Source organism: Lampetra fluviatilis, chromosome 4 (genome assembly GCF_964198595.1).
Source record: "Lampetra fluviatilis chromosome 4, kcLamFluv1.1, whole genome shotgun sequence".
NCBI classification, from domain to species: domain Eukaryota; kingdom Metazoa; phylum Chordata; class Hyperoartia; order Petromyzontiformes; family Petromyzontidae; genus Lampetra; species Lampetra fluviatilis.
Genome location: NC_136278.1, coordinates 3,658,239 through 3,679,356, shown reverse-complemented (window position 1 = coordinate 3,679,356; position 21,118 = coordinate 3,658,239). Strand labels below are relative to the sequence as shown.

The window sequence follows — 21,118 nt, the reverse complement described above, 5'->3', positions numbered from 1 at the left end:
CCAGCTGCCCCCACCCCGAGCTGCCCTCCCCCCCAGCTGCCCTCCCCTCTAGCTGCCCCTCCCCCCAGCTGCCCTCCCTCCCAGCTGCCCTCCCCCCCCAGCTGCCCTCCCCCCAGCTGCCCTCCCCCCATCTGCCCTCCCCCCCAGCTGCCCCCCCCCCCGAGCTGCACTCCCCCCCCAACTGCCCTCCCCTCCAGCTACCCTCCCCCAGCTGCCCTCCCCCCATCTACCCTCCCCCCCATCTGCCCCCCCCAGCTACCCTCCCCCCCAGCTGCCCCCCCCCCGAGCTGCCCTCCCCCCCAGCTGCCCTCCCCTCTAGCTGCCCTCCCCCCAGCTGCCCTCCCCTCTAGCTGCCCTCCCCCCCAGCTGCCCTCCTCCCAGCTACCCTCCCCTCTAGCTGCCCTCCCCCCCAGCTGCCCTCCCCTCCAGCTTCAGTCCCCCCCCAGCTGCCCTCCCCCCCAGCTGCCCTCCCCCCCAGCTGCCCTCCCCCCTAGCTGCCCTCCCTCCCAGCTACCCTCCCCTCTAGCTGCCCTCCCCCCAGCTGCCCTCCCCTCCAGCTTCAGTCCCCCCCCAGCTGCCCTCCCCCCCAGCTGCACCCCCCCCCCGAGCTGCCCTCCCCCCCAGCTGCCTCCCCTCTAGCTGCCCTCCCCCCCAGCTGCCCTCCCATCCAGCTTCAGTCTCCCCCAGCTGCCCTCCCCCCAGCTGCCCTCCCCCCAGCTGCCCTCCCCCCAGCTGCCCTTCCCTCTAGCTGCCCTCCTCCCCAGCTGCCCTCCCCCTCAGCTGCCCTCACCTCCAGCTGCCCTTCCCAATACAGGGGTGGGGGGGGGTGATCATATTCATATAATTAACAAAAATCATAATTTTAACAAGAAAAAAGCACTTGTATGCACGCAGAATTACAAGTGACAAGGGTGTTCACAGTTACATTACAAATATTAACCCCCCGCCCTCCACAAAGGTTCATAACCAAAACTTACATTTATTTTCTGTTTTTTATAATAATCCTACATGGTGCAATAATGTCACAGGAATTTGGAATTCCTGGTGGGCCCCAAAAGGCATTTTGGAAATCCTACAGGATTTACAACGTAAGGGTTATAGTGACATTGATGAATGGTGTTTGGGTGGGATTTTAAATGATCATATTTTATACACAGGGAGCTGGGAATTCCTAATCGAATGAATTAACAACTCCCAGGTGCCCTTGCAGTGTTAAAAATGCAGTAAAAATATAAAGTCAATCCAATTTGTAGCCCCTTAACCTGTCACATTGTTTGTTTCCTTGACTGAGACTTAAGACCAAATTTGAGTTGACAAAGCAAATCAAATAAAAATTCGACATCACAAATGCTGAGGATTTTAAAAAAAGCTCGTGCTCTCGTTCAGCCAGAGAACCGTGCTGCTCCTGCCAGGCGAGCCGGACGGAGTGAAATAGGGGTGCCAGTGCCAACGTGAATTTGATGTCGCAGAATTCCCTGCGCTCGTGCAGTGACAGGTTCTGGGAGGGCTGCAAAGGGAAACGAACATGGAAGCATGCATGCACACACCTGCTCTAGCCTCTCCCCGGCATAGCGAGACTCGTACGTGATGAGATCGGGCCGTTCGATCTCGTAAATGGCCTTCACCCGCGGGATGGCTGCTAGGTCCTTATAATCCATCGCCTCATTGTCCACTCGTGCCTGGTTGGTAACCACCACCACCACCACCACCAATCCCCCCCCAGATCCACAGATTCGACCATCACCACCCACCAGTTCCAACACCACCCCCCCAACCGACACCACCACCACGGCAGAGAACACAACCACCACCGCCGATCCACACACCGCACCCCCACCGGGCAGAGTCGGCAAAGAGATACCAACACCGGCGTGGATAAAAGTTCCACCCCCCCCACCATCACAGAGTGCCCGGGGGGGGAGGGGGGTGGGGGGAGGAGAGGCGGCAGGGGATGGAGGGAAGGTTACACATGAAACACGGCGACAAGAAACAACGTTCAGACACACAGCAATGAAGCTAACCTGCAGTTTAGACAACGCTCAAACGGCAATGAGCCTCACGCGTGAAAGCAAATCCGGTGTCCCGAATGACGAGATGCGTACAAAAATGCGTGGTTCGATCAGCAAGCATTACCACTACGTGGAGTCATGAACGCGTTTCTCTCATTTGTCGTTGAAAACACGGGTGTAACTTTGTCGGCGTGCTTGCACGACGTCGTATAGGGACACACACATTGGAGCACACGGCGATGTGTGAGCGATGCGGAGCCACGGTGTGGAGGGTGTCAACTCGGGGACATTGAGAGAGACAATGAGAATTGCACTTTGAGCAAAGAAATATACGTCTAAACAACATTGTCCTTCATACACGCGTCGAAACAAGATCAACGATCGTTATTGATGAATAAAAATACGAACAAAACAACAACAACAACAATAATAATAACAACAACACAATTGGAAGACGAAACAGTTGCACGATTTTGAAAACGCGTAGCATGGAGTGGCAGGCCAAGGGGACAAACAATGAAGTGCCTAGGCAGGTAGCTAATCGTGTAGGCATATTCACTCTATAACCACAACAACAATAACACTTTACAGCCCCACGAGTCCTAAATGCTACCAAAGGTCCCCACGTTCACCGGAAGAGCTGTCTAAATCTGGGGGGAGGCGTTCACTCGGTGAGCAAGGACAGGGACCGCCGCGCAAGCTGCAGATGGGGCACTCACGTAGAGAGAATGACTCGGGGAGCCTGAAATGCTGGAGCTGGGCCGGGAAGGAATGCTCTCAGCCGAGACTCGCTGGAGCCGTGGTGCAAGGGAAGGGCAGGCGGTGGAGGAACGGAGGGGCGGGTGGTTGGGTGGAGTGTGTGGAGAGGGTAAGGTGGGTGGGGTGGGGTGGGTGGAGAGGGCAAGGTGGGTGGGGTGGGTGGGGTGGGTGGAGAGGGTGAGAGTCATGTGGGTGAGACGTCGATCCAAAACACAGGTTGGTCGCATTAAGAGAACCTTTGCTCTGCCAAAGAGAACCACCGCCTTGTGGTCGTGCACAAACCTGGCCAGTGGCACACGCTGGAGACGACAACAACACGGTTCAACATTTTTTGCATTGGACGGACGGTGGCGGCGGTGTGCAAATAATTGTGGGTTGCGCGAGATCAATCCATGCTCCATGCGGTGGTCCGTGTCGGTGGGTAGCATGCGTGCGCCCGCGTGCGCGCACTCACGCGCTTTCGCTCCTCGGCCCTGGCCGCCTTCTTGCAGTCCGGGTGCCACACGGAGGAGCCTGCGCCACAACGGGTAGCCCCCACGTGGCGACAGAGAAACGAGGAGGAGGAGGAGGGGTGGAGGAGGAGCGAGGTTATTAAATCACGCCGGGCACGATGACCCAGAGGGGTGGTTGGTCGCGGACCGCACGGAGTTGTACAGAAGTTCTAGATTTGAAGCTTTCGTGACTGCAAGGATTCATACTCTTTTTCGGTAAAGTCACGTAGGTAAAAAAAATGTAAGTAATAGAAATAAAATAATACATCACGACGTTTCGGAGGCAACACAAGTCTCCGTCATCAGGTATCACTTGATACAGTAAATTTAGCTGTGACGGTCCCACCTGATGACGGAGACTTGTGTTGCCTCCGAAACGTCGTGATTTATTATTTTATTTCTATTATTATTTATATTATATTGATTTTTACCTACGTGACTTTACCGAAAAAACCTAAGAGTATTGTACAGCAGTGGTTCTCGTAACCACTGAATCACAGTTCCTATGATCACTGTTACATTGTTTTTATAGCTTTATTTTGGTGATTTTGAAAAGTTTTGGTTTAGCCATGTTTGTTTGTTATAGTACAGAGTTAGCCTGATAACTTTAAGCTACATTTTCTTATGGTTGTTATTGTTTGACTTGCATCCCACTGGGATTTTTGCACACAGCGTTGAAATACGGTGTTTTTTTCTGGAAGACTTTGCAGTTTTTTCCAGGATTTTTCTGTTGCGTGTAGTCACTTTAAGATGTTTCTTGTTCATGTTTTTGTTTTGTTGCGGCTGCACCCGAGTCAAGAGCCGCATGGCTCACAGGGTTATACCTAATAAATGAAACTGAAATGAAACTGAATGCAGAACAGATATAAAAGTACCATTCTAAACTCATTAATCATTAACAATATGGTTTCCAAGAGGAGCCAGCGAGCGCGAACACATGACGTCACGCGTGCAGAGCGTCCGTTGATGTTTTTTTTTTATTCGCTTGAAGTTGTTAGCTAGGCAGGATACCTCACAAAATGGACAATTGGTTAAAATATTGATGTTCATTATTCACGCATTGATTTCTCAGAACCATGTTGGGTTAAAACTAAATTCAACAAGGGGTGTGCACAGTAGCCGTTGAGAACCACCGTTGCAAAGCGGAGCCCAAATCTCACGGGGGAGATGTGATGTGGTCAGATGACATGCGCTGCGCGGATTGTTTCTTGGATACAATCGCGAGATGCTCTAACAGTGCGTTTTCCACGGGAACTTTTAGCTTCTTCCCACTTGCCCACAAACGATCATTAGTGGAACATGACCAAACATTGACATTGCAAGGCCCTGCTTGAAAAAAAAATCGAGTCTCAATGAGGTTGTCCAGGATAAACAAAGGAGGATGTATTATTGCTACTTCACCGATTTGTTTTATTGTGTTTCTACAAGGACATCTAAAATGTTAAAAACTTGTCATGAAACAGCTGCCTACACAAAGAAACCCCATTTATTACCCTACTCTGGTTTTATTTGCATTCCCTGTCTTAACTCCCATGTGCTCAGTTGACCTACATGCCATAGATGTAATTAATACAAGCATATAGATATATATAAGTACATGTATTATTTAAACTAACTTTGGCTTGCAGAGGGTATATATTAGAGTTGCCACCTGTCCTATTTTTCATAGGGCATCCTATTTTTGAGGAAGCCTCATGGGAAATATATGGGTCTTCACAGGACATTAAAAGACCCGGTTGTTGTCAGTGTTGCAACCATGTACCACTTAACCTCTGTAGCCAAGTAGATATTCCCTCTTCTAGTCTTGTGAGATATGCTGATGCCCGTGATATGTCCTGGGTTTTTTTTGTCACGTCAAGTTCTCACCTGGATAAACAAACTAAACTGGAAACCTCAGAGGTAGCAACCCCAATATGTACCGATGGGACATTGATGATCATCTATAAAGACGTCACAACGTTTTTTTTTTTACTCATACCCACAAAACGGCCACTTGTTGTTTTCATCGAATTTGATGTATACGATACATGTATGTGTGCGACCTTTAACTCCACCGAAATTAAACTATACAAAACTGGAAATGCTGATTTCAATAAAGAGGATGCCAGTGAGTGTTTGAGAGGCAGAAGCACTGTACGTTGGCTTTAACACGATCATCATCATCATCGTCCACGATCATTCCACTGCCGCATTACGGGCTCTGCAAGCCGCCGCCATTCTCCCGTGATCCCTTCTACGCGACAACCCACCCCGGCACTCCACGCGCTGGGCCGATTTCAACGGTAACCACTCTCCGCTAACATCACGGACGTTCTTGGGCAACAAACGTCACAGGCTCCCCACTCCCCCCCACCCCACCCCCCCCGTACCTTGCAGGAACATTTCTTCGCCCTCCGAGAAAATATGGTGACACCTGAAGCATCGCGCGCAGCTCGGGTGGTAGCGCTTGTCCCCCGCCTGCGCGAGACAAACCGCAAGGCGATGCCGAGGGTTAGGATCCGCTCGCGACGCCGCTCCTCCACGCCGAACGCTGCCCACTCGCTCGCTCACCCGCACGCCCACAGCAGCAGCGAGCAGAGGCCGTCACGTATGCGCCCTGACCGATTACACTGGTCAACACACTTTTTCTGGCATAAGGTATTCCAAATCTGGCATCAGTTTTTGTCTATCACATCAGGTTTTTGAGATATCAAATATTGAATTTTCAATAAAAACTGCAGAAGAAAAATATTAAATAAATGTGGATATCTACATAAAATTATATTATAAACACACTATCCTAAAAATACAGCACCATATTTTAACACTAAAGCAGTCACTGACTCGCAACAACTTGCAATCATAAGTGACAGAGTTAATTTTGGGTAAAATCAATGAAAATGGGGTATGCCGATAGCATAAAAATGCTGTGATAGAGCAAATCTGAGATCAGATTTGGAATCAGCACCCTGAAATTTGTCTAAAACAGCCGCAAAAGTCCAGGCCAGAATTTTTTTTTTTTTTTGACCAGTGTTAACCGCCTGCACCGAGTGCAGTGTTTGTGTGACATGGTCGTCTATAAGAAGCTTAATGTGTTTGACTGTGAGTTATTATGACAACTACAGGACTTGGTTGAGTTGATTTCGTTGTAGACTTTTGTGAGGGCTGTCTTATGATGAACTAATCGTGACCTATGACCTAAGTAACAAAAAAAGTTTTCTTAAAAATGTCCACCATGCTAACCTCATGGGGGTTTTAGTGTTGGAATCTAAAAATCCCATTAATGTGGTGGATAATTGGAATCAATGCGAATACCTGAAGCTATGCTTATTATTGAATATGCCCAATATTTTATTATTATTTTATTATATTACACTTGTCACGTAACTTTTTAAGAAGGGTCCTGCCAAGTTTTCACAGTAGCTGCTGATGATGATGTTGCCATCTGTAAATCCAACTGAGTAATATGCAGGTCATTTTTTCAGCATTGGGATGTTTGGCCAATAACAGTAGTTTACATTGTACGTTCTCACATCTTGGAATACATTTCGATATGCAAAGATAGAAAAATAAACTGTGTGACTTCCCCTTTCTACTGCTTTACTACATTACAAACGAAGAACAATTAATGCTTGCGCGTTTTTTGTTGTTGTTGTTGTAACTCTTGAGAGTAAGCTTACAGGGTGGGACAGGAAACAAACTACTGCAGAACGAACTATCGGCAGAATGTGCTTCACGAGGACCCTTGAATTGAGAACAAGAGAGCAGAGAGAGGCAGACGGATGACGGCAGCCACTCCACGCGCAGCCCGGATAAAGCCACAGATTTCGCCTCTTGGGAGAGGTCCGAGTTGCCGGCGATCAATACGGCAGCACAAAAGAGGCCCTCTGTAAAACCCGCACAGACGCGCCTTCCCCGGCGGACGAGGAGGACGGTATCTCCTCTCTGCTGTGGCCGTGTGAGGCGTGGCGGCGTGGCGGCGTGAGGCGTGGCGGCGTGAGGCGTGGCGGGAGAGCGAGAGCTCTCGTGAATATGTTACGCAACCAAAACAAATGAAGGAAGAACGAGAATAATGGCAGTGGGGAAAAGGAACACGCGCACCGGATTAATGGACCGCAGATCATCGACTTAAGACGCTTCTGAGCAACGGACACAAAATCAAATAAAAGCTACTGGCGACAGCAAAATGCAAGCAGCCTGTGGTTGCTGAGGTTGTTATTTTTTCTCCCTTCTTCTCCTCCATATCCTCAGCGAGTGTAACTCTACACCCAACTCTGCAGCGGGACCTCGCGCACTAATTGTGGCATCTTAAGCACCGGGAGGGGGGCGGGGGGGGCACGGGCTTCACGTTAATGACCAGTGACCGGCAAGCTCTCAAGAAATAAGGTACTCGATTTAATGAGCCGCCACATCACGTGGAATGGGCCCGGCGGAATGTTGCCTGCAGCGAGACATATGTTGAACATTTACCCCCATCAAATACATGCAATTAATTTACATGCCTTAAAATAGACTCAACAGAACCGTAAACATTCATTGATTGCGACCCATGAATGTCGCCCGGTTAATGAACATACACGCGCGGTGCCACTTACGCCTACGCAAACTATTAGATGAAAGAGCGCACGGTGAGCGTGCCCATGGTCTAGCGCGCTCAAGATCGTTCGTGATTTGCTACGAAAACAGTACAGGACGCTGTTCGCCCGTGACATATGGAGGTAGGAAGACACGAATCTACAAGAAGGCAGAAGCGGGTTCACAGCTTTAAACCTAATTTTGGGGAAGACGTGGGTGGGTTGGTGGGTAAGACATGAACAGTGCCTGCGCAAAAGAAATAATTATACGTGATCAATGTTCACGTGACTGTCTGAAGTTGCTTGGCAAAATGCTTGCAGTGCTGATTGTTTGTACAGAGTGTGTTTGCAGCAGACGGCGCGCTCTTGACAGCGGCTTAGCTGTATAAACAACTCGATGTAAAGATAACACCAGATAATCATTAGCGTTGTTGTCGACAATGTAAATAACAAAACAGACCAGGCGGACTAAATGTTTCTTTGGTATTCCTGTCTCCGAAAATAGAGACTACTACGCAATCAAATCGGCTCCACGGCCTGCTGCTCGGGCGGTCTCAATTCACGACACAATCGCAGATAAACTCGTGCGCGTGTGGGTCACGGTTAAGGTCAAGAGGTGATCGCGGGCAATGCCACTGACACTCGATCCCCAGAGTTGTTGTAAAGCTGACGCGTGACCTCCAAGGTATGCCCTTGAAGCCTGCCCTGCCATCTGCCTTCTGGACGTCGCTTTTGATCGCCCACCCTCTGAGTGTCACTGCTATGCGCTGTCTCGGTCACCTTCGCTCCTCCACCCTCTGTTTCACCCTCCTCGAGCCTCCTCCTCTTCCCCATTGCATTTGCAACGCCTGCTCGCAAGTGCGTCTGTTAATTACTGAAAACACTTACAACAACAAAAAGCCATTGTACATAGAGAAAGATTTACGTTTGTGGATGTAAATAGAAATTTATATCATTGAGATTCTCATAAGCTGAGGGGTTAAAATGAAAGGCTAAACTAAACGATTATGTTACCAGGTAAAGCCCACTGATCTATATGGCTCTTTTTCACACGTGACCTGATCGCAAATAATAGCTGAACGAAGTGGTTTATCGCGTGTGGACGTATAGCAGCCAAATTCTCTAAACGCACGTTCATAAATGTGGAGGAAAAAACCGAAGGAGCCAGAGAAAATTCCACGCGACCACGGGGAGAGAGACACGCAAACTCCAAATATACAGCAGGCGTCAAGGATCGGGATTGAACACAGGACCTCCTGTATACCAGGCGAGATAGTTAACATCTCGCCACCGTGGCTACGTGAAACACATGGCTGGATATAAAACGAACACAATAAAGATAATGAAATAAATATTCAGGTGACACAAGGACACGCTCACGCGCGCACGCACGCGCAGACACACCGCTAGATTTGATGCTTGAATGGATAAAGCCAGGAGGAGGACTCTAACGTGCGCCTCGCGTCTGACCCCCCGTAACCCCGTCCACGGGGTTTTACAGCTGAGCCCCCCACCCACCCCTCAACTGCATCTCTGCGCCTCCTGGGAACGTCGCGAGAGAGCGACTGGCGCCCAACACAATGCGCCGCCTCGGCCCAAAGCGTGCGGCCTCGCCCGTAAACCGTGGGCAACGAGATGAAAAATTAAAATTAACTACTTACTTGATACAGCAAGTGTGCTGTGACGGTTCCACCTGAAGACGGAAGCTTGTGTTGCCTCCGAAACGTCGTGATTTTTATTTTATTTTTTATTTTATTTTCATTAATTTAAATTTTTTACCTACGTGACTTTACCGAAAAAACCCAAGAATATGAATCTTTGCAGTCACGAAAGTTTCAAATCGAAATGAACTCCCCGATACGTCTGCCACTGCCTACTCTGTGACCGAATCGTCGGGGCAGCATGCGCACAATCACGGCAGATTTCGGATGCTGAAGCAGGCTCGGATAGCCGCTTGGATGGGAGACCAGCATGCAGGAGGGGCTAAGCTCTGTGGATGGCAGTGCAGTGAAAAAGAAGCCGCTGCTGCACTCGCTGAAATCGTTAACCAAACCGATTCGATGCCACCGACCGTCGAGCACGGTTTTTGAATAAAAATGGATACATATGCGAATTTTATTTTATTATTTTTTATTATTTCCCTTCTACGTGACTTTACCAAAAGAACCAAGAATATGAATCCCTGCAGTCACGGAAGCTGTACTCGCATAAAGACGGTCTTAAAGAACCAAATAAAATAAATAACATTTTTGTTAAATTTCGATTTAAAGCTTTCGTGACTGCAGGGATTCATATTCTTGGTTATTTCGGTAAAGTCACGTAGAAGGGAAATAATAAAAAAATTGAAATAAAGAAATACAATTCTCACGACGTTTCGATTGCAACACAGGAACAATTTCTTGCTGTGGTTTTCACACCTGATGATGATTGCTTGTGTTGCAATCGAAACGTCGTGAAAATGTTATTGTTTTATTTTTATTATTTTATTATTTCCCTTCTACGTGACTTTACCGAAAGAACCACGCATAAGAATATGTCCGTCTTGTTTTTCTACGCTCTCGCATCTGCGCACTCCAAAGCCTTCACCAAATTGCACTGGCAGGTGCAGCCAAGTATGGTTAAATAACCGCCTCAACGACCCGCACGGCACGGGAAAGCCCTCATTCGGCAGGGGGTGGACACAGCAGGGCTGTACGTGTACTGTGCCATCGAGGTCAACGTGGACCTATTCACAGTGTGGAAAAGTGGATATTTTGCACGAGTGCCCCGAAAATGTGTGAACTATTTTCTTCGTGTTGCTTTTAAACCTTGACGTGCTTATTTTTTCATTTTTATTCCTCAGCTAAAAACAATGAATATGCGTGTATATATCTATTTTTTAAACAGGTTCATGCACAAAAATGTTATATTCTTGGTTCTTTCGGTAAAGTCACGTAGAAGGGAAGTAATAAAATAAAATAAAACATTCCCTTTTACGTGACTTTACCGAAAGAATCAAGAATATTAATCCCTGCAGTCACGAAAGCTTTAAATCGAAATTTAACAAAAATGTTATTTATTTTATTTGGTTCTTAAATGCAACTGCATCTATAAGCGGTTTACAAAACACACGGAAATAACAACAACAGTATTAACACGACAGCAATCGTATTACAAAATAAATCAAAACGTGTCTTTGGTAACACGAAGAACCCAGTGTAAACACGCAACGTTGGGCCCACCACCACCTTGCCCGGTGATTGGAACCCTTGGCCAAACGTTCCACATTTTCCGGGAACGCACGTGCACAGTTGATGTAGCATTACTTTGTGTGTGTGACAATCTATTGCAGTGCTGAGTTATGATCGTGAAATGCATAATGGATGGCTACAGTAATGGGGGAGATCAATAAACATGCTTTCAAAAATGTGATACTGTACTCGCAGAAAGATTGGCTACGACATTTATGGGAGACTGGTCAATGGACATAAATGGATTAATGAGATCCATTAGCTTTTAAGGTAATGTGTCCTGCCGTATTGCTTTAACATCGAGTAAGGTACACCCAGATCCTGGCTGTCTGTGACAAAATCACCCGAAGTGCACCCAGCAATGGAGAATGCTTGGATGCGTGGCCACCATGTGTAACAGGTGCCATAGGATGCTGTGGGGCTATGCGTTGGGCAGCAGGGTGCAGTGCAGCAACAATGGATTGTTCCTCCGTGCGTAGGAACGTCCGCGTCTCTGCGGTCCACCCTGTCACCAGCCCGCACCGACCGGCGTGGTGAAGTAGGGTCAAACAACCCTCCACGACCCCATGCCGCGTGGGGAGGACCTCGCATAGCAGTGGATTGACAGACATGGCTGTAGGTGTGCATTTCCCGTCACTAAAACCACGTCTTGTCCACGTTCACGATTGCGTCCACCTCGCCGGCACTTTGTATTCACAGTGATCAGCCTTGTGTACAGTGGCCTTGTCTGTTTAAGCATTGTTTGGGCTCTGCGGTAATTGTGAGGTGGTTATTTGCGATATCGCGTGCTCATTTTCTTGCAGGGTTGTTGCTCTTGTGTGACCTTTGTCACCCAGATCTCCCTTGAAAAGGAGAACACACACACGAGACCGCCTCCTTTCCACGGCCCCATTTCTTCCGATTATCCGCGGGTTATCCGTAAAACGGTCAAGTGCCGCATTTTTTTGTCCAACCTCTTTTTAAGTTAAGCCAGCTGTGATTTGGAAGGAAAATAAATTCAACCGAACGAATACCGTTTGCGCGCTCATCGTGGTACGGCCGAGTAGATGAGCTGCCGGGTCTGAAATTCTAAACCGTTCTGAATAAATCGTAGAAAAAAATATATATAATGACAATAAATAAGAGATTTTCCGCGCCAGCGATTCAATTCCCTGCCCCTTTATCCATCCACCGAACCACCCAGAAAGGTCGTTTCCAAGCAATTAGCACGTCTGAGCAGACCGGCGTGAACTACGTGTGTGGTACACAAACCCGCAGCATGCGTATCTAAGCCAGGGAGCTGGTGGCACAAGCGGAGAGGGGGCCATGGGGAAGGTCGTCTCGGGAGTTGGGGTATCGCCCCAAAGCGACAGTGCAGTCGCAAGGTTACATCTTTGCTCTGTAAATTTTTTTATTTTTACTGAACAGTTTGATTCGTGAACGATTGTGACGATGACTGGTGACTCACTTGCAATCTCACAGCAATGAACATTACCTCAGGCAGCCGACCACTCACCCCCTCCTCCTGACTTCATCCTTCCCACACACCCTTCACAGTGGGGAGTGGAAAACCGAACTGAAACTGGCAGTATTCCCATAAGAGCTGAGTGAGTCACGTCGGCGCCATGGTGATTTCGCCACAGACGAATTCGTATGCAAGCATACAAATGAGTGCCAAACAGTCAACGGTGTGTGTGTGTGTTCGTGGGGCACTTCCGATCTCGTTAGCATTCAATCGTCGTGCCGGTCAACCACCTTCGTTAAGTTAATTCGTTTATGCCGAACGGAAGCAAAAAGCACTTGCGTGCCCGTTCATTGAATATAATACATCTGATTTTCATCGTCACCATCTCTGCATTTCCCTTGTGGACATATCAACCAAAGACCGCCCGATCTTGTCAGATGTCGGAAGCTAAGCATGCGCCGTGACTGGACAGTGCTCAGATGGGTGACCTCCATGAACAAACAGGTTGTCATGGGGCGGGGGAGACAAGTGGTGGGTAGCAGACGGCAGTCTGGTTAAAATCCATTGCCGTTCTGTATTTCTATGCTCCCTGCCATCAAAATCACATGGACCAGCATGGTAAAGCATGGACAGACAATCTCCATGGCCCACAGAGTTTTGAGAGGCCCTCATCTAGCAGTGAATTGAATAAAGGATGGGACATGTTCCTGCCTACATTTCATACACGTGTAAAAGTATATCGGTGCTCTTTCAATCCTCTAGTGGAGCTCTTTATAGGAAAGCCTGAGCCAGCGGTGGACACTCCATGTTCTAAGGGTGGGGGCTAGGCTCTATCTGCGATAACCGCTTGTGAATTACCAGCAAGTAGTACTGTTACTCGTTTAACCAATGCTAGAGAACTGATGATCTAGGTCAACTCATGACCTAAGAATCATAAGCCTAATATTCTCATCATGGGACCTCCTTTGCCAGTACCAAAATATGATAATATGTTTTCCCCCTCTTTTCTGGCAACAAAACAGGTGCTAAGATGTTAAAACACCAAACTGAAATATTTTAATATTCTCGTGAGTAAAACATTCCGAGTCAATTTTATGAAAGCATACAACAAAAAAGCACGTGTCTACATTATATTTGTAAAGGAAAAATAATGACTGGTTTGGAAGTGGTGTACAAGCACAAACCAAAATGCAATGAACTCCGAGTTTGACTCTTCGCCATGGCTAACTTCAATTGCAAGTGACATATGAACTGGTTCAAAACGGCCGCCCTTCACCATCCCACACTGACCAGGTGGTGAAGTGATGGCCAAACAACTCCCATGACAGACACAGTGTGGAGAGGCCTTCATCCAGCAGTCGCTAGACAAAGGGCTGTATATTACCATCATTATTATTACTACCACGACGACATACTAATCTTATACACGAGGCTAACGTTTCGGGCATAGACCCTTCCGCAGAGCAGGCAGACTGAGCAGACTGAGCAGAAAGTCACTGTAGACACATCATCTAATTTCACCAAAGCGGGGGAGGGGGGGAGGGAGAAAAAAAAAGTGGAACGTACCTGTCGACCGTTGCACGACGCCACCTTTCAGCCGCGCTGCGTCAGCCGCGGAGCACCGAGCGCTCTTAGCGAGAGCGCCGAGTCAAGTGACGGCAAAAAAAACCAGGCCACTCCTTCCACTCGGCCACACTCACCACGGCAACCACCGCGGTTGGAGAGGATGGCGAGCGAAGGGAGGGGGGGGGGGCGCGAGCGAGGAAGGGGGAGGGGGGCAAGGGGAGGCTGGGGTACCGGAACCCTCCGAGGATCGTACCTAACCGTGCGTACGTGCGTACGTGCGTACGTGGGTACGTGCGTACGTGCGTACGTGCGTACGTGCGTACGTGGGTACGTCGCAGACCCGTGGCCAAACAAAAGGATGGTTCATGGGTTTAAAAAAAAATTCTGTCTAGCGAAACAACGATCACCTTGCCCTGCACCAGGACACACCCTGGATGAAAGGCACGGGTGGGAGGGAGGCGGGAGGACGGAAGGTGTGGGCTATGGGGGGAGGGGTGCATGTTATAGCCGGGTCAATCTCGGCGTCGTGACGACACAACAATCAGTGCATCGCGCAGCCGGGCAATACCAATTGAACCCAAAAAGGGGATTCTAGAATTTTCCCCCCATCACCGTCACCGCCGTCAATTATTGCAAATTTGCGGTGCGATCAATTTCGTCGGCACAGGGGCGGTTATTTTTATTTGCAATGTTAATTGTAACGTAATTAATTGTCAAGCTATGCTGTGTAGAATAACGCAGCCGTTAGGCCAGTCCCATAAAATGTCGACGTGGTGGTAAGCGGTTAAGGACACGTATGCAATGTGCACATCACAGGGCCACTCCTTGCAGGAGCTATCCCTGGTGCTGAAGGCTCTTTCCATTTGATGCCTGCAATCATTGACCTTCAGGAATAGAATGAGATTCTAGAGGTTACCCACATTTTAACAATGACGTTTCAACGTTCAAAATGAGCCCATAGTCCCGATCAATTTCATTTTACGTCACTCAATTTCAGACATAAGAGTGATTGCGGTGTAGTAATTGTAACTAATAACTGTACCCTATTACATTAACAAATGGCATTTGTAATGACGATCAGTTCAATGATATCACATGGAGCACCGATAACGCCAGATCTGAGTTTCAATTAAAACAGTGAATATAATACGTATGGCCTCAACAATAAATCCCCATCGCAACAGTCTCACGCTGGTGAGCACGTCGGCAATTAGCAGTGGACTATGCAACGGCGGCCTCGCCCTTGATTAAATGCGCGAGCATGGGAGAGGCGCTCCCTTGTGTACGCGTACATCTGCGCCACATGCATCCCGGCGGACCCCGTGAACCAGAATAGCCCTTCGTATAGCGCCCCCCCCCCCCCAATAAAACCCAGCCGAGGACGCGAAATAAGCAGGCGATTCTGGGCAAGCGCCAATGCGTATCGCACGGCGATTCCTTTTCAGACGACTCTATGAGGGCAGCTGAGACGAGCTGCGCACAGTGCTCCAGGGTAGGGCTGTACCACGTGACGATGTGCCCCCCCCCCCCCCCCCAATTTACCGTCGGAGGGTCATCGTTTATTTGTCCGCAAGCAGCACAACTGGAGGGATGGGGACCCGTCACAGCCCCCCCCCCCCCCCCCCGGATCCCTCGCCGCGTTTTGTTTTGCAGCTCTGCCGTCGCCGCGATGCGCAACTTGCCTCCAAGACTCTGCCGGTGATGTACTTCTCACAGCCGTCGCACAGAACGCCAAACTGGGAGTGGTAGTCCCGCTCGCAATAGGGCATCCCGTCCCTGCAAGAGAGACGGCCCTGAGCTCTCCGAGATCAACGGGTACATGAATTGCCATCGGGCAACGTATGAATGCACCGGTTCGCCGGTTGATGTCAATTCTGATGCTCATAATGCACGCGTAGTGCTGTGCGCATATGGATTGATATAATTTGTCATGAATGCAAGCGACTGAGAGGTGGATTAAATGACATGCGCTGGTTAAATATATCATGTTGACTGTCAATAAAAGTAAGTCGGCTTGCACAAGACACACCGCTGGACGGGATGATGGACGAAAATAGATGCGGATTGGCAGCCCAAAAGAGACAAAGGGCAGAAGCGCACGTCCACTGCGGAGATGGAGCAATGAGATCAGCGCAGCGTATGTGCTGGGTGGATTGCCGCATCATGAGACTATGAAGGATGGCGGGGAGCCATGGGGAGGCCTTCATACAACAGTAGCTTGACCATGGCTTATGGTGATGACCTTTGGGCACGAGACGCAGTACATGACAAACAATACAAACGAGGTGATAACCATGAGCTAGAAAATAAAATAAAAACACATTTCATTTGATCATCATCCGTATCGTGACTACTCAACAAATTGCTGCGGAAGACGGATCGTTGAATGCTCATTTGTAGTCGTTACAATGCCCCCAATATCTCTTCCACACTCGAGATCCTCCTCTTACAAGCACACGGTGCAGGTATCCCATATAAAAGAGGTACACGACCAAAAGGTTGAGTACAAATTCTAAATGGTATATTTTTTTAATCTGTCACTGAAAGGAAAAAATGTCAAGAGATCACCCAAATGGAAATCCTTTAGAGGGAGTGTCACACTTTTACTGGAGGAAATGCATAGGCTTTTAGTTAATATCATACTAATTATGTTAATGGAAGAAAAAGTCGTGGCGATATTGATGGGGGAGGGTCAAGTGTGCTCAGAGTGGGAGGGGATGTCATAAATACCTTTCAACTTTTCATTTATTATGAATCTATTTATTTAAAATAAAGAGATCATATATATTTATAGATTCCCCTTTCTCCTGGTTAACTAAAGGATACGGTATGATCCTTATGCCAGCAGTATTACAATGAATGTGAAAATGCAATGGGCACTGGATATGACATGCGGTCATGGTATGGGGTATAGGGAGCTATACGGACTTTCACAATGTATGTTAAATGAGGCATAGTGCGTTTCGTCTGTCGGTGCCAAGGCTTGGATCCGCTCAAGGTGGCTAAGTGGCTGTGGAGTTTAATACCGTGTCTGAGCAACGAGCTGGCATGGTGGATATCTTTGGTCTGAATCTGAGTAGCCAGCCACCCGCGATTAAACTTTGTCATCAAATGTAGCGAGTTGATGGCCCTATCCAAATCACCATGCAAACAACTATCACATTACAAATGTGCGTGGGATTTAAACCTCATTCGGCTTATTTGAGCTCGTAGAATAATTTAAAAAATTCCATCTCGAATCCGCTACATTTGTTGGGCGGTGTCTATTACCTCTTCCCATTCCTCGTGTCGTCCAACGCTCGATTCACCTCGGCCCACCCTGCACTGCGCTAGAGACCTGAGCGCCTCGTGGGCGGAGGAAGAGGCCGAGAGGTCGGACACCACGGGCGTTGTGGTTGCGTCAGATCGACCGCTACCGGCGAGGCTCGGGGAGGGGAGAAAGGGGTCCGCCGCATGAGGGCCTTGCCAGGAGGGAGCTCAAGGGGTTGTGTCCTAAGGGTGGATGCTGCTACGCCTTGTCTGGGCGTGCGCCTCCCGCATTTGACGTGGGTTTTAGGCGCTTTCGGATGCCGTACACACAGTCAACTCTCGATTGTCTGGGGTATTGGGGCAGTGGAGTAGCCTGGATTGAACAATAACCCAGTTCGTCTTCTTGGTTCTTTCGGTAAAGTCACGTAGAAGGGACATAATAAGATAATACAAATAAAACATAAGAAAATAATTCTCACGACGTTTCGGCCACAACGCAAGCAGCCGTCCTCACAGGACTCACAGGACGGCTGCTTGCGTTGTGGCCGAAACGTCGTGAGAATTATTTAATTATGTTTTTTAATTATTATTTATTATTTCCCTTCTACGTTACTTTACCGAAATAACCAAGAAGATGAATCCCTGCAGTCACGAAAGCTTTAAATCGAAAAATAACCCAGTTCTTGCAAAACACAGGTAAATTAAGCTGCAAAAACCTATTGTTCCCTTTTCCTTTTCATAAAATGGGGGTGAAGGCGTAGGATGTGTCATCTGCCTTTCATTGGTTCTCAGAGCAATCAACAGGTTTACCTGCCCACGTGTTTAACGTCACCCGGCCGCCTCGACGGGCGAGGGGAACAGCTCACAAACGAGCACGTGGAGAGATTGAGCGCGGTTAATCCGCAAACCCGGGTAATCTACCGTCGGGAGTTGCCCGTAAATCCTCACTCTCGCCCACTCACTTGCTGATGTATTCTCCGGTGAGAACCTTGCCGCACGCTCGGCACTTGAAGCAGCCCAGGTGCCAGTGCCGCTCCAGGGCAAGCAGCGCCTGCCCGTTTTTGATGTCTCGTCCACACCCAGCGCAGTCTAAAGCCACACAGTGCAGAGCGACACAAAAGAGGTGGGGTAAATTCGCCAAAGCGTCTAAATTCACCCGCATATCTCGGCTACGTGTGTGTACTGTGTGTGTACATATATTTAACACTGAGACGTGGAGAGCTGCCACGCATTGGTTAGCACCCAGCGCGATGAGCCCGGTAGCCCGAGTGTTGATTCCTGGACGCTTGAAAAGCATCAGTGGCGAGCGATATCGGAACGGATCCTGGGCCTCCAGTTCAACGTCCCCGCACTGACCATCGTGGCGAGGGTCACAGAAGCCCCGTGGCCTATGCAGCTTTGGAATACACTTATCCAGCGGTAGACGGGCCAAAGGGCTGTATATTAATTTATTATATTTATTTATATTTGGGACACTTCACCGGGTCTTGAGCCGCTACTTAAACAAGGGAGTCATCAGCACTGATGGCTTGGGAAAAGGAGCTCCTAGTACTAGGGAGAGCAGCAGAGGGGTGACCTCCTCATGCAATAATCATGAATTAAAAAGCAGTAGATGTATTGAAGGTGATTGGCATTCAGAAACCTATCGAGTGAGTGCAGAACTCAGTGTCTATTGAAATGCTTGGTTGTATTATTTGTTTGCACGTTTTATGGTTTGTTGAGCTTAACATTTATGATGTGAAAATGCATTCATCACAAAACAGCAGCACTTGGGCTGGTATCATCAGCAGCAGGTCAACGGGCCACCCTTTTCAACACCAACAGATGCCTAACGCATTATTGCTAAACAATAACGCAGCAATTAATGTTTATATATTTATATTAGTGCACGCAAACCACATGCCACCAAGACAACGTAACAGCCATCCACGGGCCAATTACGGAACGAACGAAAGTTGGCCGGAGAGGCATACGCTCAACGAGGAAAATGCCTCTCGTTGTAGACAATTACCGAGCAAGGCAAATTCGCGTTTGGACTTCACCGTCCGTGATGGTGCGCTGCTACGTGAACAGCCAGCGAAGCAGAGCGAGGGGTGGGTGGTGGCGAAGGGGGAGAGGGAGCTGGAGGGGGGCGGGGTACGCGTGTGGGCACTGCGGATGAGGTCTTTGCGGAGGGGGGGGGGAGTGCGAGCTGGTTTTGTATGCAGCCAGGACAACCCCACCAATGGGTTTCCTTTCTTACGTGCGCCTCCCTTCGCGACGCTCAAAACAAAAACAACAACAACAACCACCACCCAGCGCAGCCACAATGCACGCGATGAATGAGAACGGAGTGTACTTGGCCGTAGCTGGGATGGACGGCCCTGACCATCGGGGACACCGCGAAGGGCACAAGGATAACCACCACCTCCCCCCTCCCCCCCAATTCCTTCACCGCAGGTTCCACGCCGTGTCGGCGGTGCTCGCGGGAGGCGCATAACGACGCATCGGATTCGATCGCCGATCGAAATCGGTTTCTCCCGCGTTGAATCGCGCGAGTAGCAATCGGTTTCCGAAATTTGCGATGTGTGCACATTTAATGAAATGCTCGGATATTAAAGCATGCAAACAAAACAATTGTGAAGGAGACGAAGAAACGACCAAGGGTCAATGCAAACAAGGCGGTGAAGACGAGATGAAAATATATGAGCCTTGAACCATGACATTGCAGGCTTGGTTAACATGAACGTGTTGCGTTTTAAATCACTGAGAGGTTTTTGCGAGCCCCAAACAGCAAGCACAGCAAGGGTTTTGTGTTAAATTCTGGAACCCGGAAACAAATAAAGTAAAATCAAACTTTACTTGCGTAGCACAGTTCGCGCATACAATGCAATGCTACACAAAGTGCTTGACAAGACAATTGAATAGCGACCGACACAATTTTAACAACAATAAGATTGATACGTTAAAGACATAACATTATAATGAACTAAAAGTAGGAAGAAAAACGCATAACAAGCACAAAAATCAGGGCACCCTAATTAAAAGACAATCAAAAAGGTTACGTTTTAAGATGTCGTTTAAAAACATTCACTGATCCTAATGCCCTCGGATTCTGCGGCAGGCCATTCCAAAGGCGACGGCCGTGGGAGCTAAAGGCTGTCTCGTCACAAGTTTTAGTCCTGGCTTTTGGCACAACCTCTCCGAATGTATTCTGCTACCGCAGTGACTGCACATGCATTCTGAAACTTATAAAACAGGATATAGGCCAAAATAAATTTGAGCCTTCTTGAAGTCCAACTTTCATTGTGGCATATTTGCAATTCTGTGCCGTAAAATGAAATTGGTATGTATGCGTGTATGTTGAGCATCCACACCGTACATAACCAACACGTGCCCATACGACATGGGCACGTGTCATACTGATAGAATCGTGATTTTTAAAAAGATTGCCCATTCTAAACCCACCGCCGCTTGTTTGACTACACGTTCATGAAAACAGGTCATTTACCCTTTGATTCACTGCGGTGCACCAACTGCTGGACGAAGAGAGACGAGCGGATTTGGCCAATTTTTTCGACTGACTGCGATCGAAGGGGTGACCTCTGGATTGTAATTCCAGTGTAACAACCATTACAGCGCAGAAGTACAGAGGACTGCGCGTGTGTGTGTGGCTTTTTTTTGTTTGTTCACGGTCTCCTAGACTCCACGATGATTGTTGGCATTTGGCTTCTAAAAAGAGTTGCCTCCTTTAGAGGCCATGTGCCAGCCCTGGTGCGGTGTGACCAGCATGGCATGGAAATCCCCAGCGCTGCGTTGTTGTTGTTGTCGTCGTCGT

General features: G+C 48.5%; 1 protein-coding gene across 10 annotated transcripts in view; it reads right to left on the bottom strand.

Moving 5' to 3' along the window:
- The window catches only part of LOC144931494 (actin-binding LIM protein 1-like), a 121,313-nt gene that overhangs the window by 27,203 nt on the left and 72,992 nt on the right, over positions 1–21,118 (bottom strand). For 8 of the 10 annotated variants that reach the window (XM_078855378.1, XM_078855376.1, XM_078855380.1 and 5 more), the window contains exons 5-10: positions 18,264–18,390; positions 15,735–15,828; positions 5,629–5,716; positions 3,223–3,281; positions 2,729–2,800; positions 1,548–1,679 (exon numbers count right to left, since the gene is read on the bottom strand). In XM_078855378.1, the coding sequence (XP_078711504.1) occupies positions 1,548–1,679; positions 2,729–2,800; positions 3,223–3,281; positions 5,629–5,716; positions 15,735–15,828; positions 18,264–18,390 (572 nt within the window). The remainder of the gene's footprint in view (positions 1–1,547; positions 1,680–2,728; positions 2,801–3,222; positions 3,282–5,628; positions 5,717–15,734; positions 15,829–18,263; positions 18,391–21,118) is intronic. The other 2 variants (XM_078855385.1, XM_078855386.1) reach the window with 2 other exon arrangements.